The sequence below is a fragment of the Phodopus roborovskii genome, unplaced genomic scaffold (genome assembly GCF_943737965.1).
Source record: "Phodopus roborovskii unplaced genomic scaffold, PHOROB, whole genome shotgun sequence".
NCBI lineage: Eukaryota > Metazoa > Chordata > Mammalia > Rodentia > Cricetidae > Phodopus > Phodopus roborovskii.
Genome location: NW_026125237.1, coordinates 85,241 through 103,658, shown reverse-complemented (window position 1 = coordinate 103,658; position 18,418 = coordinate 85,241). Strand labels below are relative to the sequence as shown.

Sequence of the window (18,418 nt, the reverse complement as noted above, 5' to 3'; positions counted from 1 at the left end):
CACTCATTCAGTCCAAGAACGTATTGTGGAGTAGAACTCAAAGACGGAATTATCTACAACCCCATAAGGGCATGCTTTAGTATAAATTCCAAATCTGTAGCGTTTCTTCACACAGTTCAGGATAAGGGCAGGTAAGCTTCAAGGGACAGGGCACGATGTGTGTGTCCCTCACTCCACCAGATTCCACCATACCCTAGGGATGCTCAGGGATTCTGAGCCTTCTCAAAACAAGCCTGGCTCAGATTCAAATCGTCTTTATTTCTACAGCAACATCTGAAAATAGAGAGCGACTGCCTCACCCATCAAATGGGGTAGCCCCTCCTACTGCGGGTGTGTGTGGAGGGGACATTAGAAGCTGAGGCAAGGAAGGCGTGGCAGGATGGCTCAATGGGCTGTGCCCAGGGTGGGGTCAGGCCATGCCTGGGTGGAGCTGGGCGCAAAGGACCGTGCTTAAGTCCGGGAGGCAATACAGGGCCCGGTAGTGTGGGGAGTCCGGACATGTGCAAAGTTGGGTAGAGCACATCCCTCCAAAACAAGGATGGCAAGGAGATTGGGGAACCCTTTCAGGAGGCTCTGCTCCTAGAACTTGGAGCTTGGGAGATACCACCACTCGGAACAGGGGTGATTTAAGGCCTGGGCGGTACCACTGGAGAAGAGAGAGGCAGGTGGCGGCCCGGGAATACAGTGGACTGAAGGGAGGAGGACTGAGAGGATGACAAGGCCAATAACTTATTTCTCTATATACAGAAGCAACGGCCGGGGATAGGGGGTGGGGTGGGGGTGGACAAAGATGCTAAGGGGACAGGAAGTACTTAAGTGTTCTTGGCTTTGGGGGCTGGGTAGGCAGGCCACCACTCCCACAGGCCCTGAATGTAGGGAAGAGAGGCCCCCTGCTGGAAGGAATAAATAAGGAGTAGAGTTGGGGTGGGCAGGCCCGGCCTCCAGGGCTCCGGCTGAGATGACAAGGGAGGTTACCCTGAGATTGAACAGAAAAGACAGGGGTCCTTGGGAGGGGGCAGGCAGGACAAGCAGCAGGCCCATGCGCAGGGCTGGGGTAAGGGGTCGTGTCAAATGAAGGCTCTGGAGACTGGCTGCCCCTTCAGCTTTAGCCCACAAGGGAGCTTCTTCGGGAGAGGTCCATGGAGCTGGAGCTCAAGGTCCGGCTGTCAGAAAGACCAGTGCCTCCGGGCTGTGGGCAAAGTAGAGAGGGCATGTAGCTTAGACAAGCTTCTGGGAGTGAAGGAAATGGGGAGAGTAAGGGGAGGGGACACAGACAAGTATAGGATGTAGAAAAGGGACTGACCAAGTCCCTAGAGCAAATACACAGAGTCAAAGAGTGGCCAGAGTTAAAGTTTAGCTCACACCTAGGGCCTGAGAGCTTCAAGCTGCTACTGGCTTAGGGCTATGTTCCCCTTTACCTACCTGCCCCTAGTTGTTTCTACCTGTATCCTCCCAGCCCAAATTGGGCTGTTGCTGGATGAAGACTCACCAGATAAAGTTGAGTGGGAACATACGCAGACCAAGGGGTCAGAACTATAGGGTAGGGGCCTGGGTCTAGACTGCCTAATGCCAGATGCCCTCCACTCTTACCTGAACTGGCTCTTCCACACTTTTGTTAAGGAAGTTGAGAGAGGCTAGCCCTCTTCATCCTGAGGGAAAAGGAGGACCAGGATTTATTCATGGTGAAACAGTAAAGGGCCATTAGGCTGGGTCTCAAGGGCAAAATAAAGCAGACTTGGTACTAGTGTTTCCTGAGAGGGAGGGATGTCACTTGGGAGCCAACAGGATACAATCAGGGACAGAAACTCACCTAGAATTAGGGGGCTCCTGTGGGCCACCCCCCTGCAGCTTCCTCACCAGCATCTCACTGCTACTGTCTCAGAGCATCCCTGAGCTTCCCAAAGGACCCACTGCGCCGCAAAGAGCCACTGCCATCCTGTGGGGGAAGAATTGTCTCTAAGCCCTACTTTCTTTGTAGACTTACAACCTACCTTAGCCCCCACACTCACCCCACTCCACTCTGCGGCAGGCCCTGACTCCTCCAGGTCAGACTCAGACCGAGGCGCAGTACCCCCAGACACATCCCGGCTGCCACGGTGGCCCCCTCGTCCACCACTACCATCTTTTAGGAGTTCCACCACCTTGGTCTGGCTGGCAGGATCCAGGCCCTGAAAGGGGACAGGAAGCATCAGAGCCTGACTGGAACACATGGAGCCTCAAAGGTCCCTACTCACCGTCCTCCACCATGAAGCCCCACCTGCTTGCGGCTACGGCTGGCACAATCTTCCAGTGTGTGTGGCAGCTTCCAGCTTGCCCTGGCGCCGGTACAAGGCACCCAAGCTTCGCAGAGTTGTGTTGACTGTGGGACTGTGGACAGATAGCAGGGAAGTATCAAACTCTATCTAGCAATCAGCCCACATGGGACTCTGGGGACCAAAAAGGCCATCCAGATTCTGGCCTTTCCTATTCATCTTCCCCTGTGGTAGATCCATCCTGAACCACTCTAGGGCTAGAAACCTGGCCTGGCCCTAGAGCTCTCCCAGGACACTGCCACCAGGACCAGAAGCTGGGAGACCCAGGAGTGAGTGAACCTAGCTCTCCCAGTGCAGAAAGTCTTCTTGGGTTGGGTCCTTAACAGATGAGGTAACAGAAGAGAAGTGTCTCAGAGGTGAAAGACAGTGTGAGGCCTGGGTCTCACTGACCAAGGACGCTTCCTCCTTGCTACTCACTTTACCTCTAACCCAGACCTATCAGCCCTCACCTGTCAACTTTACAGGCTTTGTACCAGCTGCCATACTCCCCATAGGGGGCGTTGTCTCGGCGTTTATCCTGGGGGAAAGACCAGTTAGTTGGGGATGGGAGTAGACTCTCAGCTCCATACATCCCAGCCTCACAGCCTCCCCACACTTGCAAGCTCTGCCCACAGTGCTACTCACTTTGCTCTCCTCTCGTTCTTCTGCATGCATCCAGATGGGCTTGTTCTCTCCTGGGAAGGAATAGGAGACTGTCACCTACCTGCCATATAAGTCTTTCCAATTGGGCTAGACAAAGGACTAATATCTGGGGAAGGGGACAGGAGTATGTTGACTCCTTACTACTTCCTATTTCCTCCTTGTCTCTAGTCCCTCCTATCTTCCTTTCCTATTGGCCAACAGTGCTTTATTCATTAACCAGTATGAGAAACATATACAGAATGACATCTCCCATCAGGAAGGGCCAGGACCAGGACTGGGTTTTGTTGAATAGATGAACAAGCAGCAAACTCAAAACATTACTGGCCCTCCTCTGTACCCAGATGAGCAGGCCACAGGTCTGTGTCAAATGTCTATGAATGAGGTGGGGTTAGGAGTGATGTGGCAGGCCCTTACACACCTTAGACCAGAGACTGGCGGTACACCTGAATGAGGACCAGGCTGAGGGATGGGCATTAGGAATGGCTAGCAATACAGAGCAAGAGGCTGTTTCTGAGAAGCAAAGACACTTGGGGCCAGCCCTCAAAGTGAACAGGAATCATCATGTAGAGAAAGGAGGAGAATGGGCATAGTGGCACTTTTAATCCCAGCACTTGGGAGGCAGAGGCAGGTGAACCTCCATGAGTTCAAAGCCAGCCTGAGCTACATAGTGAGTTCCAGGACAGCCAGAGCTATATAATGAGACCCTGTCTCAAAACAAAATAAAAGCAGGGGAATGAGAAAGGAGGAGACTCAGCATGGGGTTTGTCAATTTGTCTTTCCAGAGCAATAAATTAGGTGAGTGGGCTCCTGTGGGCCCCATCCACAGGTGAGGCTGGGCTTCCTGCCAGAATGTGGGTAGGATGATCTGTAAGACCAGGTACTGTCCTGGGTGCTCCTAGCTGAGTAGGCTTCTGCTGAATGAACTAGAGGCACATGGCAGCCATGGACTCACCATTGACAGAGCCAAACTCCTTCTCATGAGCACGGGTAAGGATCTCCTTGTACAGGGTCTCTGCATCCTGGTACTTGCCCTGTTTCAGATAGCAGGAAGCCTGGAAAGTAAAGACAGTGGGTAAGCAGCATGCAGGGAGTTTAGTTTCCTTTTCCTTCCTCCTGGACATCAGCCCTCTGTCCCTGCGGAGCTCCTGCCTCTCCAGCCCCCAGTCCCGCCTCAGAGCACCAAGTTGTTCTTGGTCTTCGCCACATTGGGATCATCAGGCCCAAGGCGTGTGGCATAGATCTCCAGGGCCCGCCGGTAGTAGTATTCCACCTCCTCAGCTTTGCCCTGGTTCTGGCACAGCAAGGCCAGGTTGCTGAGCTGCTTGGCCACGTCTGGGTGAAACTTGCCCAGGACCTGGGAAGAGTCAGTGGTTGTGGTCAGACTTGCTCAGACTCTACTATGTCTGGCCAGCACTCCTAAGCCCTACCCTCTCCTACCTTCTCCCGGATCTCCAGTGCTCGCTTGCACAGTGGCTCAGCCTCTTTGTATTTGCCCCGCTTGCCATAAAGAACAGCCAGATTGTTCAGGGTTGCAGCCACCTGGGGTATAAGAGAATGAAAGTGTTTTCATTTAGAGCCTTTAACAGGCAGGAACTCTGGAACTTGTGAGGAGTGGAGGGCTATACTCAATCTAATTCTTACTTACAGCTGGGTGGTCCTTGCCCAGTGTCTTCTCCCGGATAGCCAGGGCATCATTGAGCAGGTGGGCAGCATCCTTGTACTTGTTCTGGTCCCTGGGAGCAGGCAGGACATTCAGGGATGTCCTCCAGCCCGAAGCCTGCCCCCAGGGGCCCGTAGTCCCAGTAGGCACTCCTCCTGAGGTCACTGATAAGTGGACACGATAGGAGTGCAACTCAGAGCATGGGAGGCCTGGACAGCCCTACCCTTGAGAGCTCTGGAGGCATTAGACAGTATCACAAATCACTAAGGAGCCACCTCATACGCAGACCCCTAAGCAATACTCAACTTTAAGTGACCCCCAGTGCGTGCCTGGATCATTTGTCACTTTCTGCCACAGAAACCCTGTCACCCATTATGAGTTCTGGGCCAATTTATGTTCCCACCCCCACTTTTCTTCCCTTATCTTTTCCCTCTTTTTCTAGGGTCTCAGTATCCTAGGCTCGCCTTGAACTAGCTACATAACCAATTCCTGATTGTCTTGCTTCTACCCATTAAGTGTGTACTACCACATCTGGCTTCCAACTCACATGTCAAAGCCCATACTCAAGTCTTGGTGTCTAGAGAAGCTGTGCTGACTACAGTGGCCCTAGTGTTTTCATGTGTTACCTAGCTGTTGTTCATAGCCAACCTTCCCTTAAAACCCTTAACAGACTGGTTTATTTCCAATTGGAGGCCAGCTCTACATATGCAGGCCATTCTTTCTCTGCTGCTCAGTTGCCCCTTGAGACATCCATCTGGAAGGCCAGAGGGCCCTTACCGATAAACCAGTGCCAGGATGTTCAGCATAGTGGCCACATCAGGGTGGTCATGTCCTGATGTCTTCTCCAAATCCTCCAGTGCCTGCTTGCAGAGGGGCACAGCCACCTCATAGCGGCCTTGTGAAGCATACTGGATTACCAGATTGTGGAGGGTACGTAGCCGTGCTGGTATTTCATAGCCCCCATGTTGTGCAGCTACATCCCCTCCTCCAGGGCTGGGAGCTACAGGGCCAAGGACAGGAAGTTAGATGTGCCCTTTTCCTTTCTGAGCTAGGCTGGCGTACGTCAGCCTAGCCTTTTGCCCATGTGTTCCTAGGCAAGGCACCAGTCTGCCTCAGCTTCTGCACTTACAGAGTAGGTTTAGATAACGCACAAGGAGTACGTTCATCTCCTCTGCATCATGAGTGAGGCAATCATGGCCCAGTTCAACTGCATGATGTTTTCTCTGTCTAAGGAGGCCCAGAAAGAAACTAACAGTAGAGCCAAGTTCAGATCCTCTAAGCCTGCTAAGTATGGCACCTGTTCTCCATAGAGCTCAGGGATATAAGATGCAACAGGGAACACTTGCCTTTTAAGCCCTAACATGCTGGGATAATGTGATTGAAAATGAGGCAAAAAAAGAACATGGATGCCACAAATACTCCCATCTCCTGTGACCTTTAGGACTTTACACAACTGTTTTTTCCCCTCAACCTAGAGCTGACCACCCTTCTATACCTGGGCTCTGCTCATCTTCATTGGGAAACAGGTCATCCAGGGAGTCTTTGGGAACATCACCCTTCTCCTCCTAGAAAGGAAGACAGGAATAAGTGTCAGAGAAGGTGACATGGGTATCGGTGGGCATGTGTGAACTGGATGCTGGCCAGCTGAGACTCACATTTGGGGAGGCATCCTCATCCAGTTTGCGGATCTGGCTCATGAAGAGCAGGTGCTGCTTCTCTTCTTCCAGCTGAGCCACCGCCTGTTCACTGCGCTGCAGCTTCTGCTGTGTTCCTGCCAGTTCCTCACGCAGCCACTGGTTTTCTTGTACCAGGCGCCGCACCTGAGCCCGCAGCTTCTGCTTCTCTGACTCCACAGCCCCCCAGGTGGCTTGACAGTGCCAGGATCACCTGTGCAGCCAGTCAGAAGAGGGTCAGCGCCCTGGCCATGCCTTAGCCTGCAATTACAGCCTCAGCCACCTAGGGAGCCAGTCAAAGGCCTGGCCCTGGTTGAAAATAGCTGTTGGGTATTAGGTCCAAGTTCTCCCTACCCAAGGCCACAGTGCAGAGTTGGAACCCAAGAAGAGGTCTTATAATTTTGACTGCCAAGATCCTTGTGGGATCTCTGAGCTTCTAGACTCTTCTTTGTTCCCTTCAGTTACACTCCACTCACTGCAGCCATGACCAATGTATCACTGCTTCCTTTCCTGCCCAGGGCTATTGCTTGCTCAACGAACCCTGATAGGTAGCTGAAAGGTCACACAAAGACCTCATTCTGACTTCTGTTGATCGTCCAAAGCATTCTCTGCCTGCTGAAGGGAAGGGAAGCTACATGTTTCCAAAGAAGATCCAACCACAGGTAAGGGGATGCTCTGGCCCTCAGCTCAACACCTAGCTCTTTCAACATCTGATGCTCTTCTTGATTCCCCAGGCTCTGTCTGTCATGGGGCCTTGGCAGAGTCTATGTATTCCTCTCTATGCTTCATTGTGTTTTTTCAGGAATGCTTTCCCCTCTGCTCCATCTCCACTGTTGCTACCCTTTATGCCACCCTGTTCCCAGTCTGCCAAAGCCCTGCACACTAGTGAGAGTGGAGCCCTTGCACACCTCTCTGTATCTGACAGCTAAGTGGCTGAGGAGGTGACTCTGCCTTTTCAGAACGCTGGGCAGTCTAGGACCCTACATTTCCTAATTTGTTTGCAAACATTTTAAAATTGAATTCTACTTTGTTTTTCTTTCTTTCAAGACAGGTTTTTTTTTCCTTGTGTAGCCCTGGCTGTCCTGGAACTCTCTCTGCAGACTAGACTGGCCTCAAACTCAGAAATCCACCTGCCTCTACCTCTTGAGTTCTGGGATTAAACATGTACACCACCACACCTGGCTATTTGAAAACATTTTAAGGGACAGGTATTTTCATAACCACATAACACAAAAAAGTAAAAAAGTCATGCTGGGCAGTGGTCCAGCACTGGGGAGGCAGAAGCATGAAGATCTCTGTGAGTTCAAGGCCAGCCTGGTCTACATAGTGACTTTCAGGATAGCCAGGGCTATATGAAGAGACTTTTCTAAAAAAAAAAAAAACAAAAACAAACAAACAAACAAAAAAACCCGACTAAACAAAATAGTTCCGAAGCAACCTGGAAGTGTATACAACAGATGGCATCACTATTTTAAAGACAAGAAAACCAAGACAATACAAGCTGTGTGAGATTTCTGAAGCCAGGCAGTGGCTTGGCCAAGAACAAGAGAACAAACCCTCTCCTACAGAATCTAACCCCTTCCCTGTCCAACAGCCCACTTTATGGGGACCTAAGCAGAACTCCTAAATGACCCAGACTCTTCCACTCCTGAATTTGCCAAAGCACAGACTTCCAGGGGTTGAATTGTACTTATAATCTCTCTTCATTCCCAGGTCCTGCTGAGTCTCATTTCAGAATACCTAGAACTGGTGTCTTCATGGCTACTCCTCTAATTCATTTGAAGCCCAGCACTGGCTCCCTAATCACTTGTTCCAAGTTCATCCTTGACTACTAAGGTTAACTCTCCATAACACAGAGAGAGTTTTCAAAACCTAAGCTGAATTATGTTCAAACCCTCCAAAGGCTTCCTGATATCCTGAACAGATACTGGGTTCTGTTTCCCCACAGGTCTCTCCTGTCACTCTCCCTCTCTCTAAGTTCTAGTCTTACAATTCTCCTTACACTTCAAGCATACGACCTTTCCTGCCTTGAGGCCTTTACACATGCAGTTCTCTAGTTGCCTCTTCTGGACACTGGTCCATGTCTCCCTTCAGGTCTTGAGTTAATGTCATCTCAGATAACTCTTGCCTTAACAACAAACAAGACTCCCTACTGTGAACTATCACAAAATCTTGTTGTCTTTGGATCACTGATCACAATTTGTTTCAAGCAACTAATCAAGTATGTGTGTGTGTGTGCTTCTCTTCTCCTATTGTACTAGGGAGAAAGATCTTAATTTTATTTGAAGGGGGACAGTAAGGTGAAACAGGGTCTCACCATCTGATCCAAACTGGCCTAGAACTTGAAATTCTCTTGCCTTTGCTGGTCAAGTGCTGGGATTACAGACACCATGCTCAGTAAGGACAAGGATCTTGTTTGCCTTGTTGAATTTCTGCATCCTTGCTATTAACAGACTGCCTAGTGCACACTAAACAAGTGATAAACTACAGAACTTAATAAATTAATGTAAGATTGAATTATGAAGGGAGGTTATTGAAGTATTTGTTTTCCTCTGTCATCCAGTCTGTTAGGTTGAACAGGACCTGGATGGCACAGTTTTGTGTGGAGGTGGGGTGCCCACTCGGGCAGGGCTGCCATCTCCAAAGTGTATTCATTTAACATTTCTTATTTCTTAACACGAGACTCCAAGAGACAAGTGTTTCCTCCCTGAGAGTGTTCCTACATTACCAGGACTCTTGCAGTAATCATCTTCCTTAGCCCCAACACTGACCTACCTGAGCCTCCCCAAGACCCAGCTCGATAGCCTCCAGGGAGCGGCGCAGGAGGAGGCAGCGCTCCTGCGAGCCTGGCTCAGCCTCGCTTGCTTCATGAGAAGCCAGGGGAGCTAGCAGGGCACGATGCTCTCCGCGCAGGGTCTCTAAACCCTGGATAACAGCCTTGGTGCCCAGCACGATCTCGTCCTGGCTCAGCTTCTCCTCCCGCGGAAGCACCAGCATAGCCATGGTCTTGACGTCTGTGGAGGCGAGGGGCGGGCAGGCGGGCGCCCGGCCAAGGGCCACACCGTCGTCCACCCCAGGTGAGGTAAACACCGGGAGGTCCCCGGACGCCTAAATCCCCAAGAGTGTCCAGTTCGCAGCCCGCACCGTGCCGGCACTTGGCCTACAGGGGGGCGCGCCAGGCTCGTTTCGCCTAGGGAGACGCAATGCGGTGTGGCGAGTGAGGCTGGACCCTGATTCCGCCCTAGACCACCGGCCCAGGCAGGCTTAAGTAGCCCAGCCACAGGACTTTCCCGGAACTGTCCTAGTCAAGACACAGAGCACTAGGGTACTACTGTAAGGGGGATCGCAGGGTTCCCATGCCGGAGACTACAGTCCCTCCGGGAGATCGCGCTTCAGCCCTGGCGACGGCCCCCTCCCCCAGGGCAAGCGGAACCATAGAGCCCCTCCCCCCAGGGCAGGAGAAGCCCAGAGACTCCCCATTCCGCCATCCCCGGGAGGCTGCGATCTTGAGTTTCTGGACCGGTTTCTGCAGGCCGCGCCCACAGCGACCCCTCCCACAGGCTGGCCAAACGCCCGCAGACCCTCCCTAAAAAAGGCCCAACTCCCAACCCTAGCCCAGGACCGCGCCCCCTCCCCGCAGGCCGGTAGGGTCCTCCCACAGGCCGCGCCCACGACTCCTCCTCTAGGCCGACCTGCAGCCGCTCTTCACCGTCGGACCTGACTCGGTCTCCGGGCTAAACCGGACCGCGCCAACCTGCACCTTCTGTTTGGGCCAGGCTTTGGCTCCAGCTCCGGCTCGGCTCCGGCTCCTGCCCCGCTTCACCCGGATCCGCGACTGTGAGCTTGTCTGGCTGCCTCCATCCCGCCGGCCTTCCCAGCAGTCCTCGCGCCGTCTTAAAGGTGAAGCCACTACCTCGGCGGCGTCGGAGGGGGCGAAACACGTTTCAGCAGGCCACTTCTCTGCCTTAAAGGGGCCCCGCGGGCCAGGCGGGCTCCGGGGTGGGGCCAACCCTGAAGGGACGCAGAAGGGGCGTGGCTGGGCTCGCCCCTTCGGACCAGAGCTTCCTGGTCTGTGAAACACCCAGGGCTGGTGTCTGGACCAGTTCTGACTGAGGAGCAAAGAGAAGGCACAACTCATCAGCGTCCAGAGCGAGCCAGTCCACATTTATTGAGCCCTCACTACTTGTCAAGTGTTTTGGTTGATGTCTTAAGTGCAATAACTTAGTGCTTACGGAGGCCTGTTGAGCTGGGTACTGCCATTACCCACATCTGACTCCCCTCCCTAGGCTTGTTTTTAGAGACACCCCTCTTCCTGGCTTCGGAGTCACTAGTGTCTCTGGAGGGAATTCTCAGCATCCTAGGATTACTTCGTGAGGGAACAGAAGGAGGCTTCTGGTTAAAAGGGAGAAGGGTGGAAAGGAGCAGGATGAGAACTGTGGAGAGAAGACCCATGCTCCTGAGGAGAAGAGGGGACATCTGAGCAGATACTGCTGACCAGATAATGAGGTCAGAGGAGTTATATTTGGTCTGTGGTGGTGTCATTGAGGGCTTCAGATTAGGTGTCACCAACTGGGAAGGAAAGACCTCTGTGCTGGCTAGTTTATGTCAACTTGACTTAAGCTAGAGTCATCAGAGAGAAGGGAGCCTCAACTGAAAAAACCGCCTCCAAAAGTTCAGGCTGCAAGCAAACCTGTAGAGCACTTTCTTAGTGACTGCCCTGTTGGAGGGCCCACTCCTTTGTAGTTGGGACCAGAAAGCATGCTAAGCAAGCCAAGAGGAGCAAGGCAGTAAGCAATGCCCTTTCATGGACTCTGCATCAGCTCCTGCTTCTACATTCTGCCCTGTTTGACTTCCTGCCCTGACTTCCTTCACTGATGAACTTCCAAACACTTTCCTCCCCAACTGCTCTTGGTCATGGCGTTTCATCACAGCAGTAGGAACCCTTGGTCCTAAACCTCCTGGGTCCTAAAACCACCATATTCTACACTACTCCTCTGATCTCTGCAGCACTGTCTACAACATTAATCTTCCTAACATTTTTCTTGTTGGTTTGTTTGCCTGCTGATCTGGACCTGAAATAATTAAAGATAGAAGATACAGCAGCACTCTGTAGATGCTACTTTATAAGTAATATGTGTGTGTGGAGCTGGGCAGTGGTGGCACATGCCACCCAGCACTCAGGAGGCAGAGGCAGGTGAATCTCTGAGTTTGAGGCCAGCCTGGTCTACAGATCGAGTTCCAAGACAGCCAGGACTGTTTCACAGAGAAGCCCTGTCTAAAACAAACAGAACAAAAAAAGGTGTGTGTATATGTGTGAGTGAGGTGGGGAGAGTTAGGAGGAATTGCTGGAAAGATGGCTCATTTGTTAAGAGCATTTATTTCTCTTGCTAAGGACCCAAGTTCTATTCCCAGCACCCATGTGGTAGTTTACAACCACAACTACCTTTAATTCTATTTCCAGGGCATCCAGTGCAACCTTCTGATTTCTGCAAGGCACTAAGCACCCATGTGGTACACACACACACACTTCAGGTAAAACACTCATTCACATATAAATCTGGAAGGGGAGAAAAGAGGCCAAGGAATACACTTACCCTTTACCAGTCCCTCCAAACCTAGGTTTGAGTTGACTCTGTAACAGCAGGCACGCACCCTCACCCAACTTCCTGGTTGATAACTAGGAGCTGATGGCAAGATCACTCCACAGACACCTCAGGGACAAAATCCACACAGTGAGAACTGGAACAGGCATCCTAGAGACCTGGGGTTTATCTGATGAGTAATGATGAACTCAGGAACAAGGTTCAGCACTTGGTGGCATTTTTCACAGAAATTGCCCAGGACTCTGAGCTTGAGTACATGCTGTAACAGGAAACTCACTCTTGTCTCCTGAAATACTCAAAAGTATTAGAAAGTCCCTTCACCCCCACCCTGGAGACATGGTCTCAGGCAGCTCAGGCTGGCCTCAAATTTGCTATGTAGCTAATAGTGAACTTCTGTCTGCCATCATATCCCATGTGCTGAAATTACTACCATGTCCAGTTGTATGGCTTGCTGGAGATCAGAACCAAGATGTCATGCATGCTAGGCAAGCATTCTAAGGGCTCTGCTACATTTCTAGCTTAACAGTTACTTTTTATTTAAAGTGTCTTCCTTTGTTCTTATAGCTTGTCTCCATCAAGAACTCTGCTTCCTTTAGTCAGTGGAGACACTCAGAGACAAGAGATGCATCCCACTCAATCTTTTCTTTATCTGGGCTCTAGCCCCATGTCTTTCAATAAGTGCTGTTAAGAGTTTCCTGGCCCTTCACCCTTCTATCAACCTAGATGCTTCTCATAACATGGTGGTAACCCAGGGCCCAATGATCCAGAATGAGTGAGCTGTAGAGTCACCTAGGGATGGGGGCTAGGGACCTGTACCATTTATGAAGCCCTGGGTCCAATACCCAGGGTTGCAAATAAACAAAAATATAATCTTTCCACCTGTGAAGCCCAAGATCAGCCCAACTTTGGCAGCAACCAGTAAAGCTTGTGGTTTGATAAGACACTAAGTTACTACTTACTTTTCAGTAAGAGTCCATCAGGTTCTCCTTGATCTTGTGCTACTTCTATCAGTGATTGTTATTACATTTCAAAATTTATTATGAAAGGAGTGGTAGTGAGTACCTTTAATTCCTGCATGAGACTAGGATCTTTGAGTTCAAGGCCATCCTAGACTATTGAGCAGAAACCATCTTTTTGTTTGTTTGCTTTCAAACTGGGGTTTCTCTGTGTGTGAAGAAACATACACAGAAGCCTAGAGGCATGCCAAAATGCACAATGCATACCTTCAATTCACCTGAGGCAAGGTCCCCAAAAGTAGACACCTGCTGTGTCTACACTCAGTGCTTCTGTAGGCCCCTGCACTGCATGAGACACTACCCACCACCTCTGCCCCTTCCCTTTTTTCTCTACTTAACAAAGAGGCTCACTCCTTTTCATCACCTTTTCCCAGGTAAATAAGGAACAATGTTCACTCTTGCTTTGTGGCTTTTGTTGGTGTGTATGCCAGCTTCAGTGGTTCCTTCTGTGCTTCTATTAGGCAAGCTGGCTATGTGTCCCTGTGCTGGGGGGGAGGGAGCTGGACTGTTCCTGACTGTTCTCTTCCCTTTATCTTGCTTTCAGTGCTTAACCTTGTCTGTGTTTAACCTTTCCAGCCACAAGACTTGTTATCTAGTCTCTGAGGACTACAGTGTTCCCTGAGGGGAGGGATTGTCAATTTGTCCTGCTCTGCCCTGGTCTCCTCCACTTGCAGCTGCTGATTTCCTGCCAGGCTGCTGATGGGTGATCAGTAAATGGAGAAAAAGGAGGGAATTGGTGTGGAGGGGCTGTTTCAGCTCAGGTTGTTTCTGTGATGCTCAACAGCACACCCACCCATCCCCAAATTTTCAGAAGTTGTTCTTGCTACTTTTTTTTTTTTTTTTTAACCAGATTGTGGTGGCTCATGCCTTTAATCCCAGCACTAGGGAGGCAGAGGAAAGTAAATCTTTGAGTTCAAGGCCAGCCTGGTCTACATAGTGGGTTCCAGGACAGCCAGGGCTTCATAGAGAAACCCTGTCTCAGAAAATAAAAAGTTTAACTTTAATGTATAGATGTTTTGCCTGCATGTATATCTGAGCACTGTGTGCACGGAGCATCCAAGCTCAGGAGAGGGTGTTAGGTCTTTTGGAACTAGAGTTATAGACAGTGGTTATGTCAGTGTTTGGACTCAAACCTGGGTTCTTTGGATGAGCAGTAAGTACTCTCCAGCCCAACTTTTTTTTTTTTTTTTTTTGAGGCAGTTTTTGAAGTAGTTTGAATGTAATTAACCCCCCCCCCCCCCAGTAAGCTCAAGGGAATGGCACCATTAGGAGGTGTAGCTTTGTCGGATTAGGTATGGCCTTTTTGGAAGAAGTGGGTCACTGTTGGGGAGAGCTTTGAGGTCTCCTATGCCCAGGGTATTGTCAAGTGTCACAGTCCATTTCCTGTTGCCTGCATGATATAGGACTCTCAGCTACTTCTCTAGGACCATGTCTGCCTGCACGCTGCCATGTTTCCCGCCATGATAATGTTTTCCTTATAAGAGTTGCCGTGGTGTCTCTTCACAGCAATAGAAACCCTAACTAAAACAGAAGTTGGCACCAGGGACTGGCCGGACCATGTTTTTGTTTGGAAAAATATGGACTTTGGTACTTTGGGTTAAGAAAGCAGTGGATACTTTAAATGCTTCCTAATGGACCACACTAGTAGGATCTTGGAAGACAGTGTGGTGCTAAGAGTTATTTGAACTGTGGGGGACTCAGTTGAGAGATTTTAGAGGAGAATTTAGTATGTTGCCTGGATCATTCTTGTGATATTTTGGTGAAGAAAGTGGCTGTTTTTTGCCCTTGATCAAAGAGTCTGCCTGAGGCGAGGTGAAGAGTTTTGGATCAATTCTGTTGGCCTAGGAAATGTCCAAACAGCCCAGTGTAGACGCTGTTGTGTGCTTATTAGGGTTACTCTAATGAAGACTGAGAATGAAAGGGAAAATTACAAAATGTAAACCTGAGGAGGAAAGGAGCACCGGGGAGTGGAGTGAGCTAAGTCCTGTGTTCAAGGAGACGAACAGACCAGGGCATGGAATAAAGGGGGCGGTGGCCTCCATGCAAGATCCCACCCAGCTAAGTTTCCAGCTTGTGAAAAGGAATTAAAGAAAAGCTTAGGGCTGGGTGTGGTGGTGCATGCCTTTAATCCCAGCATTCCAGATGCAGAGGCTAGCAGATCTCTTAGTTTGAGGCCAACCTAGTCTACAGATCCAGTTTCAGGACAGCCAAGCTTAGGAACTGAAGGACAGGAAGATGCAATTGAATAAGGGGGCCATGTTCCAGCCCCAGCAAGCAGCAGAATTTGGCAGCTTCAGCCACATGGTTCTGGCTTTAGAGTTAAGGATAGGAAAAAAAAAAAAAAAAAAACTATGGGATTTGTCTCCAACACTAAGGAAAGTACTGAGACCAGGCATGTGTCAGGGGCCATTGCGTTATGGAAAAGCCTGGACTGCTTTGAAGACCCAAAGATGTTGGAGATGCCAGAGCTGCTGGGGAGAGCTGCTTATAGAGAAAGAAGTGTGTTGCAGTCAACAAAGCTGAAAGGAGTTGGAGATCTAAACAGCCCTTTGTCATCAGACCTGGAGATGCAGAGTTTGTGGAGTTTGCCCACCTGGTTTTTGGTCTTGCTTTGGTCCAGTGTTTCCTTACTATGTTTCCTCCCCTGTGTTTTGGAATGGTAATGTGTATCCTATGCAATTATATGTTGGAAGAATGTGATCTGTTTTTTTGTTTTGTTTTGGTGTTTTGAGACAGGGTTTCTCTGTATTGTTTTGGAGCCTGTTCTGGAACTCGCTCTGTAGACCAGACTAGTCTGAAACTCACAGAGATCCACCTGCCTCTGCCTCTGGAGTGCTGGGATTAAAGGCGTGTACCACCAACACCTGGCTATGATCTGCTTTTTTTATTTTTATTTTGTAGTGGATTACAGTTAATCGATTACACGAATCTCAGAAGATTCTTTGAACTTTGGGTTTTTTTTTTTTTTTTTTTTTTTTTTTTTGAGACAGGGTTTCTCTGTGGTTTTGAAAGCTGTCCTGAAACTAGCTCTTGTAGACCAGGCTGGCCTTGAACTCACAGAGATCTGTCTGCCTCTGCCTTCCAAGTGCTGGGACTAAAAGCATGGACCCCCCCCCCAGCTTGAACTTTGGATTTTTAAACATTGTTGAGACTGTGACAGACTTTTGAAGTTGGACTAAATGCATTTTATATTATGATATTGCTACAAGCTTATGGGGGGCCAGGGAGTGGAGTGTGGGAGTTTGAGTGCAATTGGCTCCCATAAGCTCATAGGAGTGGCACTATTAGAAGGTGTGACTTTGTTGGAGTATGTGTGTGACTTTGTTGAAAGAAGTGTGTCACTGTGGGGGCAGACTTTGAGTTTTCCTATGCTCAAGATACTATCCAGTGTCACAGTCCATTTCCTGTTGTCTGTAAGATGTAGGACTCTCAGCTACTTCTCTGGCACCATGTCTGTCCCCATGCCATCGTGCTCCTCACCACAATGATAATGGACTGATAATGTAAGTGAGCCACCCCAACTAAATGTTTTCCTTATAAGAGTTGCCATGGTCACGGTGTCGCTTCACAGTAATAGAAACCCTAACTTAGACAGTTTCTGTTACTGTCCTGGAACTCACTCTGTAGACCAGATTGGCCTCGAACTCACAGAGATCTGCCTGCCTCTGCCTCCCGAGTGCTGGGTCTAAAGGTGTGCGCCACCACTGCCTGGCCCCAACTATTATTATATTCTCTGTGCCAAGCACTCCACTGCTCCTCCCCCACCCCACATTCTTCTTTTTCTTCTGGCAACTTCTTTTCCAGAAATGGTTGGGGCACTTTCTTTGAGGGTCTAATGCCACTTGAAACTTCTGTGGATTCACCCAGAAGTGCTCAAGACTGGCAACCTAAAATAAAGTGTCTCCTTTCCTATGGACATTTCTAATTGTCAGCTTTTTCTACAACCGAGTCAGGTTCAAGTCCACCCAAAGCTCTCAGGAAGGGTCTCTGGTTCCTCTCCTGGCAGCCACATGGCTAATCTGCATATACCCTTCCAGTGAATTCCCAGTCAGGTTGGAAGAGTTCCTACCCTGTTTAAGATGGCACACAGGAGGCTGGAGAGATGATTCGGCAGTGAAGAGAACACATAGCTCTTGCAGAGGACCCAGATTTGGTTCCCAGCAAGTACAAGGCAGTTTACAACTTTCTGTAATTCCAGTTCCAGCAATCCAGTGTCCTTTCCTGGCCCCTGCACACTGCACACACATAGTACACAAACATACATGCAGGCAAAAAGCACCCATACACATGAATAACAAAATAAGAGCACAGGGGTCAGACTCCACTACAGTCAAAGCCACATTTCTGTTTGCTAGTTGTGTGGTGTTTTAGGATGCTCTGTTGTTTCCACCCAGCTCTCCCTCTGAGTAATGACTTACCTAACACCTGCCTTGCTGGGTGATGGAAAGCACTGAGAACAGCAGACAGCATTCACAGGAAGCCTTTCATACTTACTGTTTTCTACACAGACAAGCTTAGGAGTTGACAGACTTTGTGCTGGAAAGTAGGGGCAGGGAGAAAAGTGTAAAATATGGGACAGTTTCTGTTTACAGTGTTATTGGAAAGAAAACACAGGGAATGAAGACTGGTGGCAAATACAGAGGTGAACCCTGAACCCAAACAGAAGCTGCTGCGGTGTTTGGGGCCAACAGGAGTGGGGATGGAAAAGATGGAGGGGTGTGTACCCCTCTTCCCTTCCTCCGCTTTCCAAAATGCCTAAGTTCCAGCTCTAGTCAGACCCCTGTATTCAACATTCACTCAGTACAGCACAGCATTCATGTCTGTATCTCATTCTCAAGTGTCCTGCAGAGCTGTCTTTCCATCTGCTCATGTGGGACAGATGGCCAGTCCTGTCCTCAATCTTCTCTCCTTCAGCACTACTGATGCCCTTCCCCCTCCTTTCCCTTTTCCTCCTCCCTTCTTCCCTCACTCCCCTCCTGCTTTGAGAGTCTCACTGTGCATTCCTCACTAGTTTTGCACCTGTGATTTCCTGTTTCCCACCCCTGAGTAGGGGATGCAGGTGTGTACCACTTCCCTGGACATCAGCTCAGCTTTCTAACTACCCACCCTGCTTATTCTGCCTCTGAAGTTGTTCTCCATCCTTCCTTTAGTATACATCCTCAGTATATAACTTCTTTTTCATTTTCTCAGACAAGATCTTTTGGTGTGGCATGTTTTTTTTCCAGACAGTTTTTCTGTATATCCCTGGCTCTCCTGGAACTAACTGTGTAGACCAGACTGGCCTCAAACTCAGATCTGCCTGCTTCTGCCTCCCAAATGCTGTGATTAATGGGTCTTAACTATGTAGGTTAGGCTATGCTCAAACTCATAGAGATTGCCAACACCAACATCTGTTGCTCTAGTGTATGGATTAAAGGCATTTAAAGGAATGAACCACCATCATGCTTGGCTGCTGCTGCTGCTGCTGCTTCTCCTCCTCCTCCTCCTTTTTCTTCTTTTTTGAGACAGGTTT

General features: G+C 49.6%; 1 protein-coding gene across 1 annotated transcript; it reads right to left on the bottom strand.

Annotated features, from left to right (window-relative positions):
- Positions 1–238: 238 nt before the first annotated feature.
- On the bottom strand, positions 239–10,148 carry LOC127227511 (kinesin light chain 2-like). The gene is given in 20 exon segments (XM_051191881.1): positions 239–1,189; positions 1,591–1,632; positions 1,634–1,649; positions 1,811–1,872; positions 1,874–1,936; positions 2,010–2,168; positions 2,258–2,296; positions 2,298–2,367; positions 2,762–2,829; positions 2,937–2,986; positions 3,907–4,006; positions 4,135–4,308; positions 4,392–4,493; positions 4,600–4,687; positions 5,392–5,614; positions 6,110–6,179; positions 6,270–6,473; positions 6,475–6,501; positions 9,063–9,301; positions 10,005–10,148. Coding segments are annotated over 19 exon segments (1,869 nt in total). The 5' UTR covers positions 9,291–9,301; positions 10,005–10,148; the 3' UTR covers positions 239–1,105.
- Between the last annotated feature and the right edge of the window lie 8,270 nt (positions 10,149–18,418).